This window comes from Rattus norvegicus, chromosome 9 (genome assembly GCF_036323735.1).
Source record: "Rattus norvegicus strain BN/NHsdMcwi chromosome 9, GRCr8, whole genome shotgun sequence".
Lineage (NCBI taxonomy): Eukaryota > Metazoa > Chordata > Mammalia > Rodentia > Muridae > Rattus > Rattus norvegicus.
Window position 1 is genome coordinate 121,285,426 of NC_086027.1, and position 25,981 is coordinate 121,311,406.

At 41.9% G+C, this 25,981-nt stretch overlaps 1 protein-coding gene across 1 annotated transcript in view; it reads left to right on the forward strand.

The window, feature by feature from the left end:
- Window positions 1–22,812, forward strand: part of LOC134480627 (zinc finger protein 431-like) — a 41,824-nt gene extending 19,012 nt beyond the window's left edge. The window contains exon 4 of the mRNA XM_063268208.1: window positions 22,758–22,812. Within this exon, the coding sequence (XP_063124278.1) occupies window positions 22,758–22,791 (34 nt within the window). The 3' untranslated portion in view covers window positions 22,792–22,812. The remainder of the gene's footprint in view (window positions 1–22,757) is intronic.
- Window positions 22,813–25,981: the final 3,169 nt, after the last annotated feature.

A 25,981-nucleotide genomic window follows, 5' to 3' on the forward strand; every position in this document is an offset into this window, starting at 1 on the left:
ACTCTTTTTTTTTTTTTTTTTTTTGGTTCTTTTTTTTCGGAGCTGGGGACCGAACCCAGGGCCTTGCGCTTCCTAGGTAAGCGCTCTACCACTGAGCTAAATCCCCAGCCCCCCAAACTCTTTATGAAGTTAGTATTAGCCTAATACTGAAACCAGATAAACACAGACCAATCTCCAACATAAATATATGCAAATTTTTAAAAAAAATACCTGCAGGGGTTGGGGATTTAGCTCAGTGGTGGAGCGCTTGCCTAGGAAGCGCAAGGCCCCGGGTTCAGTCCCCAGTTCCGAAAAAAAAAAAACCAAAAAAAAAAAAAAAAAAGAAATCCTGCAAACTATTCAAAAATAAATCAAAAAATTACCATGGTCAAACTGGTTTATTCCAGACATGTAGTGCTAGCTCAATATGTCAATAAACTTTATAAATTTCTCTAATCTCTTGTTTTTTGATAGAATAGAAATCATAACATTTCAATCATGTCAAATATCCCATAGAAACTCAGAATATAAGAAACACATCTCACCATAATAATATATATGTCAAGCAGTAGCCTTATCAACCAGTAAAAATATATTGAGAAAGAAATCTGGGAAATAATCCCATTCAAAACAATGTAAAAATCCGAGCTCCCCACCCCCGAAATCTCTTGAATTAAACCTGACCAAGGATGTGAAAGACCTCTATAATAAAAACTTTACAGATACTGAATAAAATTAAAAGAGGACACTAGATGATGGAAAGACCTTGCATGCTCATGGGATGGCCATACTTCCAAAATCAATCTACTGATTCAATGCAATCCCAAGAGATATTAAGGGGTAATATTGTCAAAATATATTACATAATGCATGAAAACCCTATAATCCCATTATTCTGTATAATAAGTATGAAGGAATTTTTGAAAGCTTTAGATCCAAGCTGGTTTTAGGAAAACACACAGTCACACATATGCACATGACAAAACTGCAAAATACCAGTCAGGCATATGATGTTCTGTCAGTAAACCCAGCTCTGGTGAGGTGATGCCTGGGATTCATTGTCAAGACAGCTTAGCCTAAATTATTGATCTCAAGTGAGAGACCCATCTTCAAAAACAAGGTAGATATTACCTGAGGTCAACAATTGTTCAAGAAATGCATGCAAACATATATGAACACACTATATACAAATGGAACATAATTCAGACTAAAAGCTGTGGCACATGCCAGAACATAGATGCCCCAAGGAATTTACACAAAAAGAAATAACCCAGTTAGGAAGAGACAAATACTATATGATGTTATTTGTGCAAGGAGCCTAGAGACAACAAATTGGAAGCAATGGAAAGCAGCATGGTGGTTGCCAAGGGCTTTGAGAGGGAGAAGTGAAGAGCTGGTATTTATTGAATATAGAATTTCAGTTTGAAATGGTAAAAGAATTGTGATGCATGGGAATCATAATCCCACAATCCAGTGAATGTACTTCATGCCAATCAACTATCAACTTAGATAAAAATGATACATTCATATTATGTATATTTTACAAGAATAATAGAAGTCCTCCATCGCCATAAAGTGATAAGGAGGTTGGGCCCTGTATAGCTGCAACTCAGTAACAGCAATGTTAATCAACGTTGGTGAGTTTCTTAATGGTCTCAGTGCATTTAGATACCTGTATCTTGAAAATAAAGTAACGTTAAAATGTCTACCAAGGTCTTTTCTGAGGTATCTTGAAATCTCAAAGGAAACTCCTTTTAATGACTTGGTGTAATGGAGGCAGCTGTTGGCTGTGAGGTGCTGAGAAGAAGGCAGAATCAGAGAAGCCTGAGTGCTCTGCACAGCACTAACTCCCAGGCAGTACTTAGTTTACTTTCCTTTATAAAACTTTACAGAATGAAATTTTAAGTCTATCTGGTTGATTAACCACATGTACTTTCATAAGAAGTCAGCATTAGATGCTTCCTTTGTCCTCAAATGTCTTTTTTTTTTTTTTAGGTATGTCACTGAGGCTAGGGTACATGTTACATGAACATCCCACCCCACCCAATACCCCCGGCTGCAGTGGTGGCAGCCTGCAACATGCAAGGATTTTTTTTTCTTCACTAAATATTTGTGTCAATTTTGGCTGTCGAGAGATGTTTAAATTCATGCTGGCATAAGCTCAATGCCTCTTTAGATATTTACACTAAAGTTTTGGGTAACAAATACCAGTTTATTACCCCTAGAATGGCGAGCCACCTCGAGACAGAATAAGCAGTAAACAACACAACACTTAGCATTCAATATTGAGGGACACAGATTCCAGCTCTGAGTCCCACACCAATGGAGTGCTAGACAGCATCTTAGAACCTTCAATTGTAAAACTGACAAAATATTCAGGATTACTGTAAAACTAGGGGTGAAATGTGTAAGACTGTGCAGGCCCTGTCACCTAATGGACACCAAATAAACATTAGTTAGTATTTCTGTCACTGGTGTTAGTGTTATTAGAGAGCCTATGCAGGATAGGGGACAACAGTAAGTGTGCACTGGTAAACACGATCCCTACCCCCCCACACACACACACACAACGTTTTTATCTGTTTTTAAAAACAAAAATACATAAAATGGACTATTAAGGCAAGCTGACACCTGCTTTTCCTGTTCTTTTTTAAAAGATTTATTCATTTTATTATATATAAGTACACTGTAGCCGTCTTCAGATAAACCAGAAGAGGGCATCAGAACTCTTTACAGATGGCTGTGAGCCACATTGTGGTTGCTGGGAATTGGACTCAGGATCTCTGGAAGAGTAGTCCGGTGCTCTTAACCGCTGAGCTATCTCTCCAGCCCGCTTTTTCTTTTTTTTAATATTTATTTTTAGTATGTGTGGGAGTGTGAGGCACCCTCAGAGACTAGAAGCATATGGTCCCCTGGAGCTGGAGTTAGAAGCAGCTGTGAACCTTCCAATCTGGATGCTGGGAACCAGGCCTTGGTCCTCTTCAATGGTAGTCTGTGCTCTTAACCACTGAGCCATCTCTCCAGCCCCAAAAATGCTTCTCTTGAAGAAAGGAACACATGTTTTAAAATTGTATCACATTACCTGGTAAGGACTATCACAAACAACAGATGCTGTTTAAAAAAAAAAATACAGGTTGTGATTTAGAAATTAAAAGGTAGAAGACAGGCACAGTGTCCCTCTAGCTGACCTCAGCCTCTGTCAGATTTGTATCAGATTTAGTGATGGAGCCTCAGGTGGGAGGTTCTCAAAGATTGGACACAATATTTATTACCCACCAAGTTTGCAGAGCAAAATACATGTTATCCCATACTATTGTATACTTTTCAAGCCTGCAACTTTCCCTAAATGATTTTTACTATTTGTTCTAAAAAACAAAAAAGCTCAACAACAACAAGAGAAACCGCCAGCATGCTGTTTCCTGACATTTTCTGTATTTCATTTCCCCTAGAACAAGTAGGGCCAAAGCTTCTGAACCATGTTGGGCTGTGCTTAAGGACAATAATGCATTAACACACTTTTCTCACATTTAATTTATTTTAATCATTTTATTCCAGCAAACCTTCAGAGGGCAGAGGGGAAATTCCATTCACCCCATCATATTCTGCACTGCCCTGCTGCACATCAGCTCAGTGGCTTACGAATGGCTAAGTTTTTTTTTTTTTTTTTTTTGGTTCTTTTTTTCGGAGCTGGGGATCGAACCCAGGGCCTTGAGCTTCCTAGGTAAGCGCTCTACCACTGAGCTAAATCCCCAGCCCCACCAATGGCTAAGTTTTAATGCAGGTTTGTTTTTGTCTTGTTTTGTTTTGTTTTTTTCTTTAAGATCAGGGGTACAGTGTTTCTAAACAGAAAGAACTGCACTAAGTCCATTAGTAGACACCAAATAGCTTTGAGAATAGGTCTTTCTGGAAACACCTTCAATAATGTCAGTTTAGGGTGCTAACAGAAGCAGTCCACTTCAGAAATCATTTTAAACCAAAACAAGGAAATCCACTTAAGAAAGGGTTAATAAGTAGGTATAAGGAACATACGTTGGAACTGTTGAAAGTCAGTGCACACCGACTTTAAACATCAATTAAGAAAGTGGTAATTGTTCAAATTTTGAAGGTTATGATAGGATCAATGAAGAAATGTATTTCTTAGTCAATCATAAGGGAGAAATTTATGATTTGACTCATTTCCCAGTCAATGGAAGCTTGTGGTTTGAACTTGTTTTCTAGTTGGTATGGTCACAGCCTTCAATAGTTCAGAACCAAAAGCCATGTACTTTAGAATGCTTGTAAGGGGCTCAACATTGACAGTAGAAATTATAAAAATATGTATAGCCAATAGTCACATGAAAAGCTAATACAAAACTGGAAACCGAAGTAGAATAATTAAATCTTACTGAATGAATACAGTATTACATGTGTTTTTGATACAGTGTAGAAATCAATGAATATATTTATTAATATTATTGAGTTAAATATTGCAAAATAAAATAACTTTAAAATATTTATTGACTCGTGTGGGTGCATGTACCTACTTGCACACATGTGAGTGCCACAGTGCACATGTAGAGACAAGAGGACAACGTTCAGAAGTTAGTTATCTCCTTCCTCCATATCTATTCTGGGTCTAAAACTCAGATCATCAACCCACTGAGACATCTCACTGGCCCTAAATAAATTCTTTAAATCTCTATTTACATCCCTTAAATTTTCTATACTCAAGTTGACAAGAAAACAAAACAAAAGATCCTACTATCTTAGTTCACTTTCTGACCAAAGCCTGGTCAATTTTTTTAAAAAGAAAATAGATTTGTTGGGCTCTTGACTGTGGAGACTGGGGGTTTAAAGAACACAGCAACAGTGTCTGATTAGGGCCTTCTTGCTACATCATAACATGATGAGGGCATCACTAGTGAGACAGGGCAGATGTGATAGTGAGGTTTCTCTACTTGTCCTTATACAGCCACTGTGCCATCATGGGGATTCTATTCGTGGTCGTATCTAAACTCAAGTTAATGAAGACAGTGAGGAAAAGTTCTGCTTCTAAGCACACAGCAAAAAATGTTTTATTGCTTTGAAAAGAAGAAATCTTGCTTCATCAAACCAGAAATAGGCTGGCCCATGACAAACTGAGAAGTGGATCCCACCTTTCTCCCTGTGTCTTCCTTTGAAAAGTACTATTGTGCCTGTGAGTAATGGGCACTTGCTGTGCACAGAAGGGGGGGGATCAGTCAGGTTTATGGTAGATGGTGTTTAATGTACTTCCTCTAGGTGGCCTCCCTACAGATATCTTCAGAGAGAAGTGAAAAAGCAGAGAGCTGGGTTGGGGATTTAGCTCAGTGGTAGAGCACTTGCCTAGCAAACGAAAGGCCCTGGGTTCGGTTCCCAGCTCTGAAAAAAAAAAAAAAGCAGAGAGCAATCAAGGTTATTATTCTGGATTCTGCCTCCTTTTTCTCTCTGGACAATTCTTGTCATAGAGCAGGCTACTGAAGAGACAAGACGGGAAGGCTCTTGGTGATCACTGTTTGACTCCGTGCCATCTCCCTCACACTGACCCTGTCTAACCACACATGGCCCAGACTCGTCTGTAGTAATGACTCTCCCCTTAGATTCTGATTATCACCTCAACAATTTCCATAAGGTGTCGTTACAGTCAGCATACAGTCAGTTCTCTGTATACTTGGGATTTGTTCAAGGTCATCTCATCAATACTACATCGAGGAAGGGCCAGTTCTCTTATGTAAAATTGTGTAGTAATAGCATAAGACCCAGACACCCCCTCCTTACACCATAAATCAATTTAGATATTTTACAATATTCAATACAATGTTGCTTCTAAGAAAACATCTTGAATTATTAGAAAATTGTGACAGGCAGATAGACTCTGCGTGTTTGGTACAGAAATAACATCTTTTAAATAGTCTCTTCTTCCTTCTCCTCTCTCCTTTCATTTTGTCTCATTTATATCCTTCTATATCTACTTTTCTTTTCAATTTCTTTATTCCCCATGAGGACAGTGATGTATTAAGATAGAATCTCATATGTAGCTCAGGGTTGTCTTGAATTGAAAATCCTCTTACATCTACTTCTTGAAGGCTGAGTTATAGGTGTGTATGTCGTGCATACGTTTTTCAAGCAGAAATCCATGTATGTGGAACTCTGAGCTACAAATTAACTGTCTAATCTTTGGGAAATTGCTAAGGAGATGACAATATTGAGGAATATACTCAGAGAATACAGCCATGCCTCCACTTCTGTTAGCTCCTGGAAGCACATTACTGTAGGGATATAGAATAATCCTAGGAATTAGTTCTAAAGCAGTCTATTTCACTTGAGACAATAAGAAGCACCAAAATGACCAAGAGGGACTAGAGCTTAAAGCACCATAAAGGCCCTCTCAAGCCAGACAAGGACACCAGGAAATGCTCTAACAGATTCAATGATTCTTGGTCAGAGAGGAAAAGCTGTAAAAGAGGGTTCCAAGGTGCTTCCTTCTGTCTTCTCACAGTGTTTATTTTATTTAAACACTAGTATTTATTTAAACGCAGACATGTATTGGACAGGGTAGAGATGAGTATCTTTATGATTCACATGGCAGTCTTTCCAGACCAACCTCCATGTCCACCTCCTTGCCATTCAACAGAACATCAGAACATGGGATGTGCTGCTGACACATTGAAGCAGTTCCAGAGGGATCCCTGTTATGTGACTATTAGTTTTCAAAATGTTTAATTCCAAGGTATTCAGAATTTGAAAGGTTCATAGGAAGAATACACAAGTGCCTTTGGCTCTGTTAGTGATGGGCAGGGAAAGAAAAGTCCTACAGGTTTCCCTTAAAGCTTTCCCTCCTGTGTTCTTTTACATCATGTGAAGCATGAACTGTGCTTGGTCTCTGACGTCTCACGCCGCTTCTCTCTGGTAATGTTGTATGATGAACCGGTAACAAATTCTGGTTCTTGATGTGCATGCAGAGATCATTTCCTAGTAATTCAATGTGTTCTCATCAATCAACATTTTATTGAGTATTGTAAAACATCTAAGCTGATTTACAGTGTAAGAAAGATGTATCTGGGTTCTATGCTGTTTCTAAACAATTTTATATGCATTGAGCATAGATTAAGTCAACTGTGTTGTTGTGACTGCTCAGTATTGCTTCTTGACCATTTAACTCACAGGAAGCACATTATACTGTCATTTCATGAAATTTGCACTAGCAAACATTACATTAAAAAGTGGCATTTCTCAGGGCTGGAGAGGTGGCTCAGTGGTTAAGAGCACTGACTGCTCTTCCTGAGGTTCTGAGTTCAAATCCCAGCAACCACATGGTGGTTCACAACCATGTTTAGTGAGATCTGATGCCCTCTTCTGGTGTGTCTGAAAATAGCTATTGTGTACTTAGATACATGACATGAATCTTTTTTTTTTAAAGTGTCATTTCTCTGGAGTATGCTCAGCAATTAATTTTGTATCAGCAAATTAGGAGAGAGGCTTTCAGATGCACACATTCACAGTTAACAGAGTCTGCTTTTGAAAACTGTTATGAAGTGTGATGCATATTCTCCCATCTACTCATCTTGATCTACTATAAATTTGTTCATTATCGGAAAATTAAATTTAAGGACATTAATTAAATTATGGATATAGTGATACTGGGAAATTGTATTAAGAATAAAAATACAAAACCCTTGCTAAAAAAGGGAGAAGAATTTTTGTCTCCCCTCCTTAAGAAGGTAGGAGAAATGTATTTGAGATGAGAAAGGGCTCCATGGCCTATTTGAAGAAGAGGGTGTGTTAACTAGATGCTTTAATTAGCACCTAGACTACAGATCAGAATATTCCCTATTGTGTAGGAGGACAGTCATGTAAAATGCATGTAGTTAAGCAATTTTGCACATCCTGTCCTCCAGCTAGAGTCCTGATCACACTGGGAGCAGGCTACTGAAGTGTGCTTCAAAGATTCACTCACCCAGAAACAATTTTTCTTTTAAAACTAAAAATCATGAAAACATTTAAATTTAATTTTTACTTTAAATCTTTTATTTTTAATGTATTTATTTAGAATATATAAATAATTATTTATGAAACCTGTCATAAATTTTTCTAATAAAATAAGCATCACACATGAACATTTATGTAAAGGAAATTCACTGTACACAGTATAGCACCTTCCTCAGACTTTTATCAACTCATTATGTGAGATTGGTACAGTAGAAGCCACCAGGGGGCACCCTCAGCACTGTCTTCCAGTTGTGTCCTACTTATGGTGTCCTGGACACTAGGTGACACTAGAAAATTGAAGTCTCTAGGAGTGCTGCACCCTATTAGACTAGTTCAACAGGTAAAACATGAACTTCAACAAAGGAAATGACAGTGCGGATGATTTGTTCAGTGCTGTGGAAGAAAAATAGAAATAGAGATCCTGATGGAAACAAGAGACTGTGATTCTCATGACCACTACCTACCAACAGTCCCTTCTCCACATCCACAATCTGTAACTCCCCTATACCTATGTGCAGAGTGACGCCATGACATGTCACTGATACACGGCTGCTGGTGTATGTCTTATGTGTGAAAATCTCCTTCAGTCATAAGGAAGAGTTTTCTTTAAAATATCATCCTCAGAAGCAACAGAAATAACCAAGTCCCACAACTCCTGTCGTCAGTAACATGCCTGTTCTCCACTGGCAGCCACCATGGCCCTTCCACCTTCCTGCCTGTGCCTTTGTGATATCAGATAATCAAATGCATAAGTCTTTTCTCAGAAGATGCGATTAAAGGTTGTGGTTGAAAGAATAAGAGAAAAAGAATACGCTAGAGAAGCATCTATCACAAGTCCAGCACAGCAGTATGGGGACTTTAATTTCTCTAGAATCTTGAGTAAATGTCAACTGTGCATTCTAAAAGGTAGGGACAAAGGAATAGACGTGTGGACATTTGAGCAAACTATTTACTTAAGAAAGTATTTCTAGTCTTGAAGTCATGCTTCCCAGAAACATTCATTCTGCACATTCTCCACACCGTGCCTCCCTCCACCTCCCCTACCTAGACAGTAGCTAATGATCACATACACATTTTAAAGGTGTGCAGTTTCTTTCTACCTGTGACAGTCCGATTGAAAATGGCCCTCATAGGCTCTTAAGGAATGGCACTATTAGGAGGTGTGGCCTTCTCGGAGGAAGTTTGTCACTGTGGGGTGGGCTTAGAGATTTCAGATGCTCAAGTCAGGCCTAGTTGATCCCTTTCTCGATTTCTGCAAATCCAGATGTAGAAGTCTCAGGTACCTCTCCAGTACCATGCCTGCCTGCATGCCACCGTGCTTCCCACCATGATGATAATGGACTAAACCTGTGAACTGTAAGCCAGCCCTAACTAAATGTATTCTTTTATAAGAGTTGCTATGGCCATGGTGTCTCTTCACAACAGAAGAAACCCCAACTAAGACACTACCTATTTGATTTGGGGGACCTTCTTAGTTAGGTTTTCCTGGGATCCCAACTGAGGGCTTAGGAAATTTCTCAGGGCAGGTGGGCCTCTTACCTTTTCCTTTATTTTATTTTTTGAGACACAGTATCACTATGTACCTCAGGCTAGCCTCAAGCTTGCAGTCCTCCTGCCTCAGCCTCTTGATTGCTGTTATTGTAGGTATGTTGCATCGAACCAGAATAGACTCACAGACTCCACTCTGGAAACTTCAGTGTTTCTGAACAATCAGGAAATGGGTTCAGGTAGGTTAGATAGACCAGTCCTTGTTTGTATGGATTTACAATATTTAATGTCTCAGCTCAATGTCTCAGCTCAAAGATGTTTATTGGTAGGAATCTTTGAGAAATAGTCAGTGCGGGCACTCTGACAGCCATGAGAACTGACAGCTTGATAGAGTTAGTGGTAGCTGGCTGACTGCCAGTCCCACCATTAGCCAGACCTCACATTGGAGCTGTGCAGGAACCAACAACCCCAGAATTCCTGGTAACTTCCAAGCTGTCCTTGTGCTCGTAGCCTCATTAAGTATTTAATATTTATTAGGATGCCCTTGGGCCATCAAGAGGAGTAAGTATACTCTGTTCATTCTGAATCCTAAGGCAAGCACTTACATAATACACTTAATTAACATTAAAAATTACTAACACTTACTGAACGCTGTGTGCCAGGACTCATGTTCCTTGCTTTATTGGGATTATCTCATTGTAGAAATATTCCCATATAAAACAACTTTAACCAAAAATATTTAGGTACTTAAACTTTAGTTGGCTGAAAATTGTACATATGTGGAAAACACATTTACTAAGAAGGCTTTGGTTAAATGATGGCTTCCATAGTCTCCTTTTGGACTGTGTGTTTGCATTAATCCTGGAAAGTGCATTCAGTATGTATTTATGTACTGTTCTCTGTCCTTCAGTAGTAGTAGTAGTCCCTTAACCATGGCAAATGCATGGCAAGACTCCAGTGGAATAAGATCGAGCCTTATGCATGCTGTTTTTCTGTACATGAATGTTGTTGATAAACTTTATCCTATAAATTAAACACAATAACAGGTTAGCAGCCATGTTTAACTGTATGCTACAGTAAAAGTAACACAAACCAGCTGTTTTGCCCTTAAAATATTTTGTGTACTGTTCTTCCTGTGATTACGAGAGATGGCAATGCCACTCCATAGTAAGATAAAGGTGGTGAGAAAACACAGGCACTGTGGTAGCAATGGGCTTCTATGGAAGGGTTATCTGAACACAGTAGATTTGAGACAGAGATGGTGATGGAGCAACACATGAGTGCGAGATATATACAGACTGTATACAGACAAAGAAATGGTTTACATCTTAGGTGTGAAACCGAGAAAGACAGAACAAAACTCTGCTGAGGGCTTTTCTGTTCCTAAGCTAGTCATGGCACAGAACTCATACAGCTTTTCAGGGGACACCTGCACTGATCATGTTGCTTTCCACCTCCACCTTGGTCCCTCCTCTCTGAGCTTCTGCAGCCCTCACTTCCAGTGCATTGGGTGCCAACTAACTCTTCTACTCATCTCTCATGTTGATAACCCCCTCTTCTCTGGACCACAAGCAGGTGGAACTCAGGCTCTTCTGTCGGCTCCTCGGATGCTGGCATGTCACTCCTCCATTGTCTTCTGAGAGCATCACTTTTCTCATACGAACAACAGGGATTATATTACTCACATCATTTTGGCCAATATGTACATTACTCTAAAGAACATGCAAAGCAATTGCCACACTAATATTTGTTATCTGTAGTGCAATTTGTATAAGATCCCATGTACTAAAATATGGTATTCATATCACATTTATTTTTAATGTTTTTGACAAAATTATTAATTTGTATTGTGTGTATAGTGTATGATGAATGTGTGTGCACATACATATTATGGCATATGTTTGAAGATCAAGAAAATTTTGTGGAATTGGATCTTTTTACCTTTGTATGAGCTCAGGGACTTGGACTCAGGTCTTTAGGTTTATGTGCTAAGTGCTTTTGTGTGTGTGTGTGTGTGTGTGTGTGTGTGTGTGTGTGTGTGTGTCTGTGTGTGTGTCTGAGCCATGTTGCCAGCCCTCACATAGCTTTCTAGAAGTATAGTTTTAGGAATAAACATGGAACAATCTGCCCAGCCTAAGGCTTGACCAGGGACCCATCTGCTGCTTCTACATTGTCATCATTAGCCCCTAAGCCAACCTTCTCCAAAGACCTAGACACTCAGATTTCTTTCACAATGATTGAGCCACTGAAATACTAGATAATCTGTGCTGTAGAGTGAATGTTTACGTCCTCCTGAAATATGTGTGTGGTAACGGGGACCACATGGTGATGTGATTATGAACCTTTGGCAGATTACCAAGTCACAGGTATGTTTCCCTCATGGAGTACTCATGAGTGCGGTTCTGTCCTCAGAAAAGAGACCGGAGAGCTCCGCTGTTCCTTCTGCCGTGGGAACACAGCAAGAAGATTGTAGTCTGGGAATGGACATCTGTGGACCTCAGCAAACACCTAACCTGGCACCCTGACTTAGTATTTCCAGTGTTTGTGTGCTGGAAATTTATGTGACTGTTTTTTATAATGACAGACAATCTATGTTGGGTTCCTGAGGTGGAAACATGCATGTGCCATGCACCATCTGCACAGCAGTCTGCAATGATGTGTAGACGCCAGCTTTATGAGAGCAAAGAACAATGCCCACATGGTCTTGTAGAAGTGGGGCAATACCCTTTGTCTCCAATTTCTTATTTCTAGTTCTATTCCTTCTAGTAGCTTTCCTGATAAAGTGGAAGACGCTATTTCTCTGTAATTATATTTTTCTTACTGCTATCTTCTGTCAGCTATTTTTCATTTAAATTAAAGAGCATTCTATCTTCAACCATATATTCTGAACTTAAAAGAAAAATAAATTTAAAAAACTAGCATGAGACAAATACCTTTTCATTACAAAGAACACCTTCCCCAATAAGGAACTAATAGAACACTCAAATTATGTGTTCCCTAGAATTATGTTATGAGTCAGAAGCATTAAAGAGAAGCATTTTGTTTTCCAAAGCTTATTCTGTATTTTACAAGCACTAGTTAGTGGCACTTATTTTTTTTTTTTTTTTGGTTCTTTTTTTTTTTTTTTTTCGGAGCTGGGGACCGAACCCAGGGCCTTGCGCTTCCTAGGCAAGGGCTCTACCACTGAGCTAAATCCCCAACCCCTAGTGGCACTTATAAAATACAACCGACCCAGCCTGTTACAAGAAGTTCATGATGTCAAAGAGAAGCCAAATCACTTTTTTTAAATGTTCAAATCCACAGTCTTTATTTAGCATTCATGTTCTTTCCATTTCTGTAGACTTCGGCACTGTTCACAATTAATTTCAATCATTAATTTATAAGTGCTACTGAGAGATAGAGTTTTAAACTAGCTCAAAACTCAGCAACAGGATCTGACTCAGGAAGACAGATGGTTAAAAGTGCAGGAGGGCTGGTGCAGACTCACTGACCCTCCGGATGTCACTGGAATTGAGTAAATGTGTAATGGGTTCTGTTCTGCCCCTGTGATGTTTGTTGAAGCCCCCATTGTGTCCTGCAGATAGTATTCCAGGAAACCAGGGCCGAAGTCTAGCCAGATGTGTATCAGATGCAGATGCTTCGTCAACTCCGACAAACATTTACCCTAAAGGACAGGAATCAAGATCTGTTCTCAGGAGAATGAGGGCTTGATCTTTCCCCTGATTTAAACCCTAGAGTCTTAAGAACAATCCTGTGACTTTGAGAGTTTCCCCTTGTGACATTTTTGGTATTTCCTTTTGACGTCCCCTCATCTCCTGGGGCTTGTGACTTCTTCCTTTAAATAGCCCTTCTCCCAGCCACTCAGGGTCAACGCCTCTGTCTCCTGCGTGGGATAAATGTAGACTGGGAGCTCCATATTAAAACTCGCCTCTGCTTATTGCATCAAGATTGGTCTCTTGTGTGTCTGGGTTCTGTGACTTCTGGAGACTTGAGTGGGGGTCTCCTTTCCAGGATGTTTCATTTGGGGGTTCATCCGGTGTCTTCTCGACCACCCTAGATCCCAAAGACCCCTTGGAGGTGAGTTGGATGTTTATCTGAGTGTTTCTGAGTGAGCAGCGCCTCATCTGTCAGTCTGTCTGTTCCTTACTTTCGTTTTCAGTCGTCTCCTGGCAGGAGGGATGCGGATCTGCTTTTAGGGCAGCTGTCCAGGAGGGCCATGAGGACCCTGCAACTGCAGGGGACAGACGTGTCCGGCACTGCAGGCTGCAAACCTGGGGGATGCCTCGAGGGTGGAGGGGGCCCAAAAGGAATTGGTTGCCTGGTTTCAGGTTCACAGTGAGGAGTTTAGACTCCTGGAGGTAGAGTCACGGAGGACTTTGCCTAGTGATCTTGCTTTTAGTTTCTTGTGAAAGAGTTGCACAGGGCAAGTAGTTTTAGACATCCTTGTCTCTCTTGTCATTTTGTTGGTCTTCTATTTTGTTATTTGTCCTACTTTGTAGACAGAATGGGACAGACTGTCATGAGCCCCTTTTCCCTAACTCTCGATCACTGGACTGTTGAAGTGAAGTAAAAAGAAATTGCAGACTTTCTGTTCCGCTGAGTGGCCGACGTTGGATGGCCGCCAATAGGGACTTTTAATTTAGATGTTATTTGTGCCCTTAAAGACATTATTTTTTCCGAGAGAACCGGGGTCCCATCCAGACCAGCAGCTGTACATCACTGTCTGGCAGGACGTGGCTCAGGAACCTCCTCCTTGGGTCCAACCCTGGATTCCACCGAAGTCAGGCCCCAGAGCCCTGACTCTGCAAAAATCTAAAACAGAGTAAAAGCTGCTGAAGTCGCAGCCTGAAGCACATTCCTTGAAACTGCCCTCCCGTCCTCAGATCTATCCCAAGATTGACGAACCCCCAGAGTGGCAAGCTCCCGTCAGGAGCCAGTTCCTGCCCCTGTGCTCTAAATGCCCCCGGTTGGGGGGCAGGTAAGTCCCTAAAATAGTTCAAAAGAATCAACAACAAACTGTGAAGAACTTTGTTTTGCCACTCAAAATTTAGAATTCAGGCTGTGGCTGTGGATAAGGTCAGGATTAATGTTTTCTTTTCCATGGCCCTTAAACCCATTGAGACAGCTTGGTGAAGGGCTGCTACTGAGGTCCTGAAAGTCCCAGGTGAACCGGTTACAATTCTTACCTCAGCCACTTGGTTTCTAGCACCCAGGTCCTAACCATCTCTTCATCCTTTTGTTATTAGTTCTTACTAGAAGCCTAGTTTCATTTAGAGGTTGGTTCTCTTGAGAGGGAAAGCCAACAAGCTGACACTAAAGAGAGATACTCATTAAGAAAAAAATCTATTCCAGAGAGACAGTCGTTAACAGATCAGCTGACTCTCTGCTCACCTTTCTGTTTCACAGGCACAAAGCTTGGGCTTATTTTTACAATGGCCTCTTTGTCCCAAAAAGGCCTCCTGGTTTAGCTGTGTGACTAAATGCTATTTGTCCTCTTCAGTGGACTCTATTTTCTGGACTCTCTTCTTGTTTTCTCACCATCCCACTTGAGAGGATTGTTAGTAGCTGTTACCGGTCCTCTTTACTACTGAGGAAATACAGAATCCTACTAGAGGCCAGAAAACATGTTCCACACATGGATGGAAGGCCCTCACTTCTGCCTGTTGACTTCAATATGCCTGAAGGTAGGGAGTGCCAGGTCTACCGCCAGACACCAATGGTGGGTCTCTGAGGGGCTGGAAAAGGCCACACCAATTTGGCTAAGGTAAGAAAAATTTACAGAAAGTTGAGGTGCTAAGGTAAGTTGCTGAGAGAGTTAGTGTAAGTTGCAGAAAAAGTAAGGTTATATAACAGAGAGCCTGAGGAAGAGAAAGAAAAAAGAAGATAAAAAGAGCAGGAAGCTAGGGAAGAAAAGAGACAAAAAGAAGAGGAAGCTAGAGAGCTAAAAGAGATAAAAGACAAGAGAGAAACATATACTAGCCACAGTAGTTAGGGAACCTAGGAAGAAGTATCTGGCAACAGAAGAGAATTCCTGGCTAAAGGTCAGAGTGCCTATTGTAAGAAAAATGACACTGGGTCAGGGACTGCCCCAGGATAGGGGGGAAGCCTGCCCAGTTGTTTTGTGAATAGGGGGAGCCCAACACTCTGTGTTCCTACTCCCAAATGGGCTAGTGTCCAGCAAAAACCTTGAGTACAGGGGGCTACTGGCAAAAAACAACACTTATGGACTGCCTGAAGAACAGTGGACCTTGGCGTGGGCCGGGTAACCCACCAGTTCATGGTCATCCCTGACTGCCCCTATTCCTTTCTCATGAGAAATTTGCTCTCCAAAATGGCTTGCGTGGGCTGAAATGGCTGGGTAAGGCCATGTGTATACATATCTATAGACTGTGTATGTGGTGCTTAAGACCTGTCTCAGTGCACCAGTACCTGATGCTGGGAGATGTGTGGCTTAGTGCTGTTCTGCCTGGAACATACCATTCCTGCCAGCCAGGCACTAACAATTATCACCCAATCCAGGACATAATACTCTGGTAGAGTGGCTGATGTTTTTCCTTTTGAATGGAATTATCCCAGAGTATGGGACCACTGGTCAGCTGACATGGACTAGATTCTCCACCTGTTGGGGGCAATGTGGTCACCTTGCCGCCCAATCCTGACCTGGAGTCACTGCAGCATGAGTGTCAAGCCCTGAGAGAAGCCCATGGGTGGAGGAACAACCTCTGCGACTGGCAAATTGACCCCTGCTGAAAGCCGAGGCTACCTTGTCTACAGACAGGAACAGTTCTCTTCGTCAAGGTCAGAGATGAGTGGGTGCTGCCATGGTGGACAAACAAATGTCATCTGGGATGGACAAACCTATACCCCCCAGCACATCAGCGCCACAGATGCCTTTGCTATCTCTTGGATGCCCTGATGAAGCCAGCAACTGTGAGTATTATTCATTGCCCAGGACATCAGGAGGGAAGAGATTCAGTGGCATGGGGCAATAACAAAGTAGATTGAGTGGCTCGAAAAATGGCTATGCAGGAGCCTATCCTGGTTACAGGCCTGCAAGAGACTGGGAACTGGGATCGGACTAAAGGATGGCCTCACTTAGAATGTACAACAGAAGAAAAGTCCCAAATTGCTTAAAAGAAAAAGCACAATGGCACACTTGAGGGGAAAGGTATACTCCCCAGAGAACAAACAAAAGACTCTCTTTGCCAAATACACAAATGGACTCAATTATGAGATAAGAAGCTTGTCCAAGTAGTTAAGGCATATGTAATAGACTTTAAGATTTTAGGCAGAGAGGCAGTAAAAAAGTATAAGGTATGCCAGTAAGTAAATGCTTAACAAGCAAACAGGGCAAAGAGAACTAGAGAGTTTAGTGAAAATTTAAAGTGAACGTCACTGAGATAAAACCAGAAAAATATGGTTACAAGTACTTCCTAGTGCTTGCAGATACCTTTTTAGGAATAGATAGAAGCTTTCCTCACCAAGCAAGAGACGGCCTCGGTAGTCATCAAGGAGATACTGGAAGAAATCTTCCCCCGATCTGGAGTGCCCAAGGTAATCTGGTCAGACAATGACCCTACTTTCTTTTTTATTTATTTATTTATTTATTTATTTATTTATTTATTTATTTTTATTAACTTAAGTATTTCTTATATACATTTCGAGTGTTATTCCCTTTCCCGGTATCCGGGCAAACATCCCCCTCCCCCTCCCCTTCCTTATGGGTGTTCCCCTCCCAACCCTCCCCCCATTGCTGCCCTCCCCCCACCAGTCTAGTTCACTGGGGGTTCAGTCTTAGCAGGACCCAGGGCTTCCCCTTCCACTGGTGCTCTTACTAGGATATTCATTGCTACCTATGAGGTCAGAGTCCAGGGTCAGTCCAAACATTTCATTTTTAATTTTTGTAAAGATGTTTTTTTAAGCTGGTTACTTTTTTTTTTTTTGGTTCTTTTTTTCGGAGCTGGGGGGACCGAACCCAGCGCCTTGCGCTTCCTAGGCAAGCGCTCTACCACTGAGCTAAATCCCCAACCCCAATGACCCTACTTTCATTGCCAAGGTAAGCCAGGGTGTGGCCAAGTATTTAGAGGTCGATTGGAAATTACATTGTATCTAAAGACCTCAAAGTTCAAGACAGGTAGAGAAAACAAATAAAACTCTAAAGAGACCCTGACCAAATTGACCATGGAGACTGGCGCAGACTGGGTGGCACTCCTTCCCTCTTGCACTCTTCAGAGCAAGAAATATCCCTTCCAGATTCAGCCTAACCCCCTGTGAGATCTTATATGGGGCCTCGGCTCCTCTGACTGCATTAGATGATGTTACTGAACCAACATATCATAGTAATAATGATTTGTATGCCAGGCTAAAAATCCTACAGGTGATACATTAAAAAATCTGGTCACAGCTGGCAGCAGCCTATGTCCCAGAGACCCCTGAGACATCTCATCAGTTCCAGGTGGGAAACGCAGCTACATATGATGACACCGAGCCCAGACACTTGAGCATTGCTGGAAAGGACCCTACTTGGTGCTGCTGACAACCCTGACAGCCGTCAATTCTCAGTCCTCACCAGCCGCGTACTAGCTGTTGGGGCTGAGAGCTGGGACCTAGAGGGACACTCAGATCTTCAAAAAGCTCCCTAGACTTGCACATCGGATAAGTAGATACATCAGAGACGTGACTGAGAGGTTGCTATAATGCACACTTAAAGAGTGTGCTTTAGAAACAAGAAATTCATGTTTGCCCTGGGTTCCATCAAAATAGGTCCCCCAATCGTAGGTGTGGGGGTAGGACATATGTTAGTGCCCCTAACACTTCTTGGGACTGTGCCACAGGGATCACAATCTGTATAAGTTTAAAAGTTCTAAAAGACAGTCATGACCTTGGTGTGTAGGTCTAGATAGTGTCCAGATTGACAGGTACAAGGACATCTATCGGGACTCTGTTTGGAAACACCAGCAGCCTCCCATAAGCATTTGTGTAACCAAACAGTAATTAGTTCTAGGACAGCTGCCACTCATTACTCTCTGCTCTAGCTGGGCTGTTACTGATAATTTGCTTGGTTTTAGTTTTTGGCCCATGCGTGGCAAATAGGCTAATTGTTTTGTTAAACTTCAGGTGAGTGCTGTTCAGTTGATGGTTCTGAGACAACAGTACCAATCAGTTAGGACAACTGGTGAAGTCGAATATGAGACTTGATACCAAAATTCTAAGATTAGAATTACTTAGTAGAAGAAGAGGGGAATGAGAGAGTTTTAAACCAGCTCAAAACTCAGCAACAGGATCTGACTCAGGAAGACAGATGGTTGAAAATGCAGGAGGACTGGTGCAGACTCACTTACCCTCTGGATGTCACCGGACATGAGTAAATGAGTAACGGGTTCTGTTCTGCCCCTGTGATGTTTGTTCAAGCCCCCATTTGCTCTACAGATAATGTTCCAGCCATAGTGTCCTGCAGATAGTATTCCAGGAAACCAAGGCCGAAGCCTAACCAGATGTGTATCAGATGCAGATGCTTCATCAACTCTGACAAACATTTACTCTAAAGGACAGGAATCAAGATCTGTTTTCAGGAGAATGAGGGCTTGACCTTTCCCCTGATTTAAACCCTAGAGTCTTAAGAACAATCCTATGACTTTGAGTGTTTCCCCATGTGACATTTTTGGTATTTCATTTTGATGTCCTCTCATCTCCTGGGGCTTGTGATTTCTTCCTTTAAAGAGTCCTTCTCCCAGCCACTCAGGTTCAATTCCTCTGTCTCCTGCGTGGGATACATGTCGACCGGGAGCTCCGGAAGTAATAAACTTCCCCTCTGCTAATTGCATCAAAATTGGTCTCTCGTGTGTCGGGGTCCGAGACTTCCTGAGACTAGAGTGAGGGTCTCCCTTCGGGGATCTTTCAACATACATGAATGAAATGAAATGCCACTCTTAAAAAGACTTTAGGAAATAACCTGTGGTGGTTTGTTACCACCCCATAGGTGCTGAAAGACCATAAGGCACAGAATAAAGATTTGGGGAAAAAAGAGCTCTTTTTCTCCTCTCCTCTCTCAGTGCCCCTTCCTCTCTCCTACTCACCCCCTTTTCCCATGGCAATTTCCCTGGCCTTGGTCCTTGGGGCCAGTAAACTTGCCCACCAGAAAGCATCTTCCAATAAACTGTCTTTGATATAAAAAAAGAAATATTTGAAGAAGCAATTGCTGATAAATTTTAGAAATTGATTGATACCAGCAACATAACTGAAAAATTCATAAAATATTAAAAAGATAAATAGGTCTGGAAATTAAAAATATAAAGCCTTATACATCATACCTCCAACCAGGTACATCTATACCCAAAACAATAAGCCTGTCAAAAACCTATACACATCATTGTGTCACACTTGAATTCCTGAGAAGAAAAGATTTTGAAGGCAACCAGAGAAATAATAGCAACATTAATGCAGAAAGTGAAGACAAAAATTATAGTCATTGTCATACCAGAACTTGTAGTAGCTTGAAGGTATCTTTAACATGGCCTATGGGAAGAAAGAAACTACTAATCCACAATTGGAATTAAAAAGTAAACTAAACAGAATAAAGACTTGTGCAGGCAAACAAATGTTGAGTACACATCATCTGTGTACTCAATTCAATCAGTGGATCAATTTCATGATAAAATGTTTTTCAGGCAGGAAAGAGTATGACATCAGAGAGAAACCGGGATCTATACTGTGCAGAAAACATACTAAGAATCAAATAAATAACTTCTATTTTAACATTCTCTAAAAGAATGTTGGCAGTGGTAAAAATAGTATAAATAGTCTATTTGTTTACAGAACAAACAGAGGTAAAATATGTGGTAATGCTGATAACAGCACCACAAAGTTAGGAAGGAAAATTGAGAATTTATTATGCTATGTTCTTCATAGTGCACATAATTTGAATGTAGACTCTGATTCATTAAAAGCATACACTGTAAACACCGGAATAACTACAAGTATTAAACATAATTGTGATGCTCTTTTATGTGAATACAACGTGCCCTCCAGATCAAGGAAGACCTGAGATTTTAGAACTATGAGGTCCTTTACTGCAGTGACAGCACTGGAGCCTCCTGGGAAGTCAGAGTAGAGCTGCCTTGGGACGAAGGTTTGGACTTGTTGGAGGACATGTATCACTGTAAAGCTGAGCTGTGACGTCTTATTTAAGCTCCACCCAGGGTGGAAGATGGACCTTCCTAGCTGCCTTTGGATCAAGGACTCTCAGCTCTTTCTCCAGCACCGTGTCTGCCTGCAGCTGCCATGTTTTCTGCTAATATGATGATGGACTGAACATTAACTGAAACTGAAGGCAGCCCCAGTTAAATGGTCACCTTTGTAAGAACTGGCTTGGTCATGGATCGCTTCACAGCAATGAAACCATAAGACAATGGTTCTTGGAGGCTTGAAGTCTAATGCAGGGAAATTCATTAAATGTTACCAAAATGCTTTTCAAAGAGAATAACAAGGAATGAGTAATAATTCAACCGTAATGATGAAGTGAATAATAAAAATGTCCAATTTATAACTAGAAATGCCACAGATTTTAACATTCAACACATAAAAATACATTAATCATGAATTGTTTAAACACACCAATTAAAAGACAGTGAGTATTCAACTGGTTAAAAAGCAGTAATTAACTTTGTACTGTCTACAAGAATGTTTATGGTGGATACCTTAACTAATAGAATTCTGAAGTCGCCATACTAATGTTGGACCAAGTTGAATTCAGAAGATAAAATTATGAAGAATGTTGTTGCTTGGGAGGAAAAGGCTAATTACTAAGAATATATAGCAATGCAAAAAGTATGTGCATGGAATGTGAGAGTTTCTAAGGAGGTGGAGTAAAGCCTCGAAAAGAGTCGAGGTGGTAGTGGCTTATGCCTTTAATCCTAGCACTTGGGAGGCAGCGGGAAGAGGATCTCTGTGAATTCTAGGCAAGCCTGGTCTACAGAGAGAGTTCCAGGACAGCCAGGACTACAGAATGAAACCATGTCTCAACAAACAAACAAACAAACAAACAGACAGACAAGCTTAAAACAAAAAACAGAAGAAAACATGGAAACACACAAATGTAAATTCAGGAATCCAGTTTTGAGCTGTGTATGGTGGTTTTCATGTCTGTAATCCCAGCATTCATGAGTCAGAGGCAAGATGGTTAGATGTTTGACCCCAGGCTACCCTCATTCCCAACTGTACAGCACCAGGCTTATATGCAGCTGAGCCTTCCGGTTCCAGCTAAGACTAGAAAATGGACACTTTGGGGTCGAAACCTTGATTGCCAGGTTACATTTATCCAATTGGGTTTGTCTCAGACTTTGCATGGACAGCTACGCCCAGGCTGTTAGGAGGAATGGTTTAAACAACACATGGCTGGTTGCCATCTTGACTATGGGGTAAAGAAGGAGGAGTCATAGCTTCACCACTGACTTAAGGCAGCCGCATGGCTGGCAGCCATCCCTGTTCTGGGTCGGAAAAAAAGAAAGGAACGCTTGGTGGCCCTGACAGCCAAACCTTGTCCTGTAATAGTAACCCACTTGGTATTGTGAAGGAGTTACATTGTTTTCTCTTGTTAAAACTTAGTTTTTGTCTTCCAAAAATGATGGTTATGCTCTGTCTGTACTCTTTAAAAGGTATTTATTTTAACATACAGGGACAGTTTAGAGCAGGTAACTAAAAACAGACAAAGGTGGTTTAGCTCAGACAGGCGTGATAGGTAGCAGCCCTCAAAGCTGTTGGAGAACCTGCTGAGAATGGCATTTGAGATGTTTTAACTCACCATGACAGAGGCTCCCTAATCCTAGCAGTGACCCCTTCAAGGCCTCCAAGAGGATGTGGGCATCGTGACCAAGGACTCCACCTGGATTGGGGTGCACTGATGACTGGGCATTACTGCCCCAATGCCTCATCCACTGCCAGGACCCTGCCCAAACCGTGGACAAATGGGGCACAGGACAGGCCTTCTGTTGGTTAAGATAGAGTCAAGTTGGTCTCCTGAATTTCTCCAGGAAGAGCAGGGTTGCCAGACCTGGCAGTCAAGGCTGACCTTGTGGTGGGACCTTGGTCCCCAGTGAAGCCATCGTCACCACAGCATCCCAGTCGGGCGGGCATCCGGGTAACCGGTCAATCTCTTCCATTAATTGATATGTAGGCCTGTGAATTATCCTCCCGTTCAATCAGGTAAAACCCACTCTTCTCAGGTTTGAAGGGTTTGATGACAGACGAGTGAAAGAAGCAACTTTCCTCTCTTCCTTTACCTAAAGAAACTCACTTTTCCGTAACAGATCCCGGTTATCGACCACCCGCATCTCACGGTGAACAGCCGGATAGGAGGAAAGGGTAAAGTTTAAATTTCATGCACTGTCTGAGGATATGAAAGCTGTGAGGAAGTTTTTTGGCTCTAAGGTGTTTTAAGGTTGGTAAACGCAGGTTACGAGTGTTAGAGGATGGAATAAAAAAGTGTGGAAAAGACTGAAAAACCCTACCCGTTCCTTCCCCGCACTGTGGTCCGGGTGCAGTGAAGCTCTCTGTGTTCGCTCCAGTGCAGCCCCTCAGACTCCAGTGCAGCCCCTCAGGCTCCAGTGCAGGCCCTCAGATCCAATGCAGTCCCTCAGATCCAGTGCAGCCCGTCAGATCCAGTGCAGCCCCTCAGATTCCAGTGCAGCCCCTCAGATCCAGTGCAGCGGCTCAGGCTCCACTACAGCTCCTGTTCCACATCAGGGCCAGAACTTTCCTCGTTGAGGTTAAGTAGGAGGATCGCAGATGGAGGAAGGCACTGTCTCTGGCGGATCCGGTCCTGCTTTTCTCTGTTTCTAAGGACATTTCACAGACTTTCATACACTGCCTTCCAGGGCACTGCATTCAGTTTGTCAAAAACCTAAAACCCTGACAGCCCGACCTTTCCTACTAACAAAGGGTTGACTGCAAATCACCGAATGTAAATTATTGTTCTTCATGGACATCAGCATGGGACCCACACAAAGAAACGACCTCGTAACTGTACCGTGGCTACACCACCCCTGAGTCTATTATAGACCCAAAGGCTAAGTCGGGGCACCACAGAGACGTTTGCACATCTGTGTTTATTTCCACAATAGTCAGGAAGTGGAATCAGCCCAGATGCTCGACAGATGCACAGATAAAAAAACTATGCTTCATATGTAATGGAAGTTTTTTCAGCCATAAAAAGAGCGAAATTGTGAAAGATCCATGCAGGAAAATGGTGCCAAATTGAGATCATGTTAAATAAAGTAAGTCAGACTCAGAAATACAAATATTGCATTTTTCTTTTCTATGCATAATCTACATTTCACCTGAAAGACATGGAAGAGGAAGGGCCGTTGTGGGGAGGAAGGCTGGACAGGTGGTAGGTGGGCAATTACTGTTAGTGTATGTAATGGCTATTCCTGGATGTCAACTTGACTATATCTGAATTAACGACAATCTAGACTTGCAGGGCTCACCTGTGATCCAGACCTTGTGGCTTGAAAACACACCTTTAATCAGGTTATACCTTCTCCTGGAGAGAGACACAGGATATTGGGAGAAGAAAGATTCCCTTTTCACCTGCTTGAACATTATAACAGCACATCCGCTCCTTCTACTGAATACCCTGGAAACAACGAGCCTCCTGGGACTGAGACAAGTACAAGATTCTTGGATTTCCAACTCACAGCTGACCAACATTTAGAGCTGGGCAACAGACTGTAAGTCATCATGTCAAATTCCTTAGGGTCAGGGTCGGGGTGGGGGTTGGGGGTGACGGTTGGGGGTCAAAGGGTGAGGGTTAGGGTTTGGGGGGTCATGGTTTGGGGGTCAGGGTTTAGGGTTAGGGGGTCAGGGGTAGAGGGTTAGGGTCAGGGTCAGGGTCAGGCTCAGGGTTAGGGTTAGGCGGGGTTAGGTTCAGGGTCCGGGTTAGGCACGGGGTCGTGGTCAGGGCCATGGTTAGGGTTAGGGGGATTTAGGGATAGGGTCAAGGTTATGGTTATGGTCAGGGTCGGGGTCGGGGTCAGGGACAGAGTCAGGGTTTAGGGATAGGGGTTAGGGATTAGGGTTAGGGTTAAGGCTTAGGGTTAAGGGTTAGGGTTAGGGTTAGGGTTAGGGTTTAGGGTTCAGGGTTTAGGGATAGGGGTTAGGGTTAGGGTTTAGGATTAGGGCTTAAGGTTAGGGGTTAGGGTTATTGCTTAGGTTTACGGTTTAGGGTTTAGCGTTAGGGGTTAGGGGTTAGTGGTTACTGTTCGGGGGTTAGGGTTAGGGGTTAGACGTTAGGGGTTAGGGTTAGGTTAGGGGTTAAGGTTAGGGATAGGGGTTAGGGGTTAGGGTTAGTGCTAGGGTTAGGGTTAGGGTTAGGGGTTAGGGTTAAGCTTAAGGGTTAGGTTTAGGGTAGGGTCAGGATCAGGGTCAGGTTCAGGGTCAGGGTCAGTTTCTGTTTCTGATAACTTCATAGAAGCCTCCCGTTCCTTTCCATTTTGTCCTTGTAACTAATATTCTTAAGAGGTTTACTTAGCATAAGACACAGCTTCTACAAGGCCTCCTCACTCCAACATTTATACTTTCTACCTTTTACTTTTCCTGTCTTTCATTCTCTGGGACCTTCTACTTAGTAACCTGTCACTGATGTTTCAAGGCACTGGTGTACTTAAGAAATAATTCTGGGAATATCTTTGCTGTGTAAATGTCTAAGTGGCTAGACTTGCACTATACTTGCAGTCCATATTTAAACTGTTTAAAACTTAACCTGGGACTTAAGGGTGACAGCATAGGTGGAAAATAAAATCTATTCTCAGCCAGCTCTTCTTTGAGCACTAGCCAGAGTTGAATGTATGCTGTCATTAAAGAGATTTTCTCAAGTAGTCTTTTGTGTGTGCAGTGCTTTCTCCCTGGCAAGGCATATTCATTCTAGGAGAGCTGCATCTTTGGCCTTTTATAAAAATGTTTCTGAGAAAAGCTGTTTACTCAGGCACCTTGTCCCCAGTCTGTTGTTCCCCAAGGCAGTTACCATGCTTTCTTCCTGATTAAACATCTTAAATTCTTTAGTTAAAGACTGTATCACAACAGAGTTTTAAAATTACTCATTTGTGTGTGAACTGTTCATTTCAGTAACAGAAAAAAGATTTGCATGTGAAGCATGGCTTCTGCCTTCAGACTAGAATGGGAGGAACAGTTTACTGTGTAGCCTGTATAGTGAAAGAGGATAGGCAATAACTAGACCACAGACTAAATGTAAGGGAGTCATCTGCAGAGCCACCACTATGAAGAAAGACCTGATTCAAGCAGGGTGAGTAATTTTGTAATTTCCCAGCATGTATTAATTCATGTATGTGAAGGAAAACAGACTAGACTGGGGAGGGGTGTATAATTTGGGTAGATTAGGTAAGTCAGTGACTATTGACTTACCAATGAGGAGACTGTCCTATGCAGAGATATGCAATCTTTGTTGACATAGTTAAGTCAGCTCAGAAATGTGAGAGACACACCATTGACTATAGCTGTATTTGTCAGATTACAT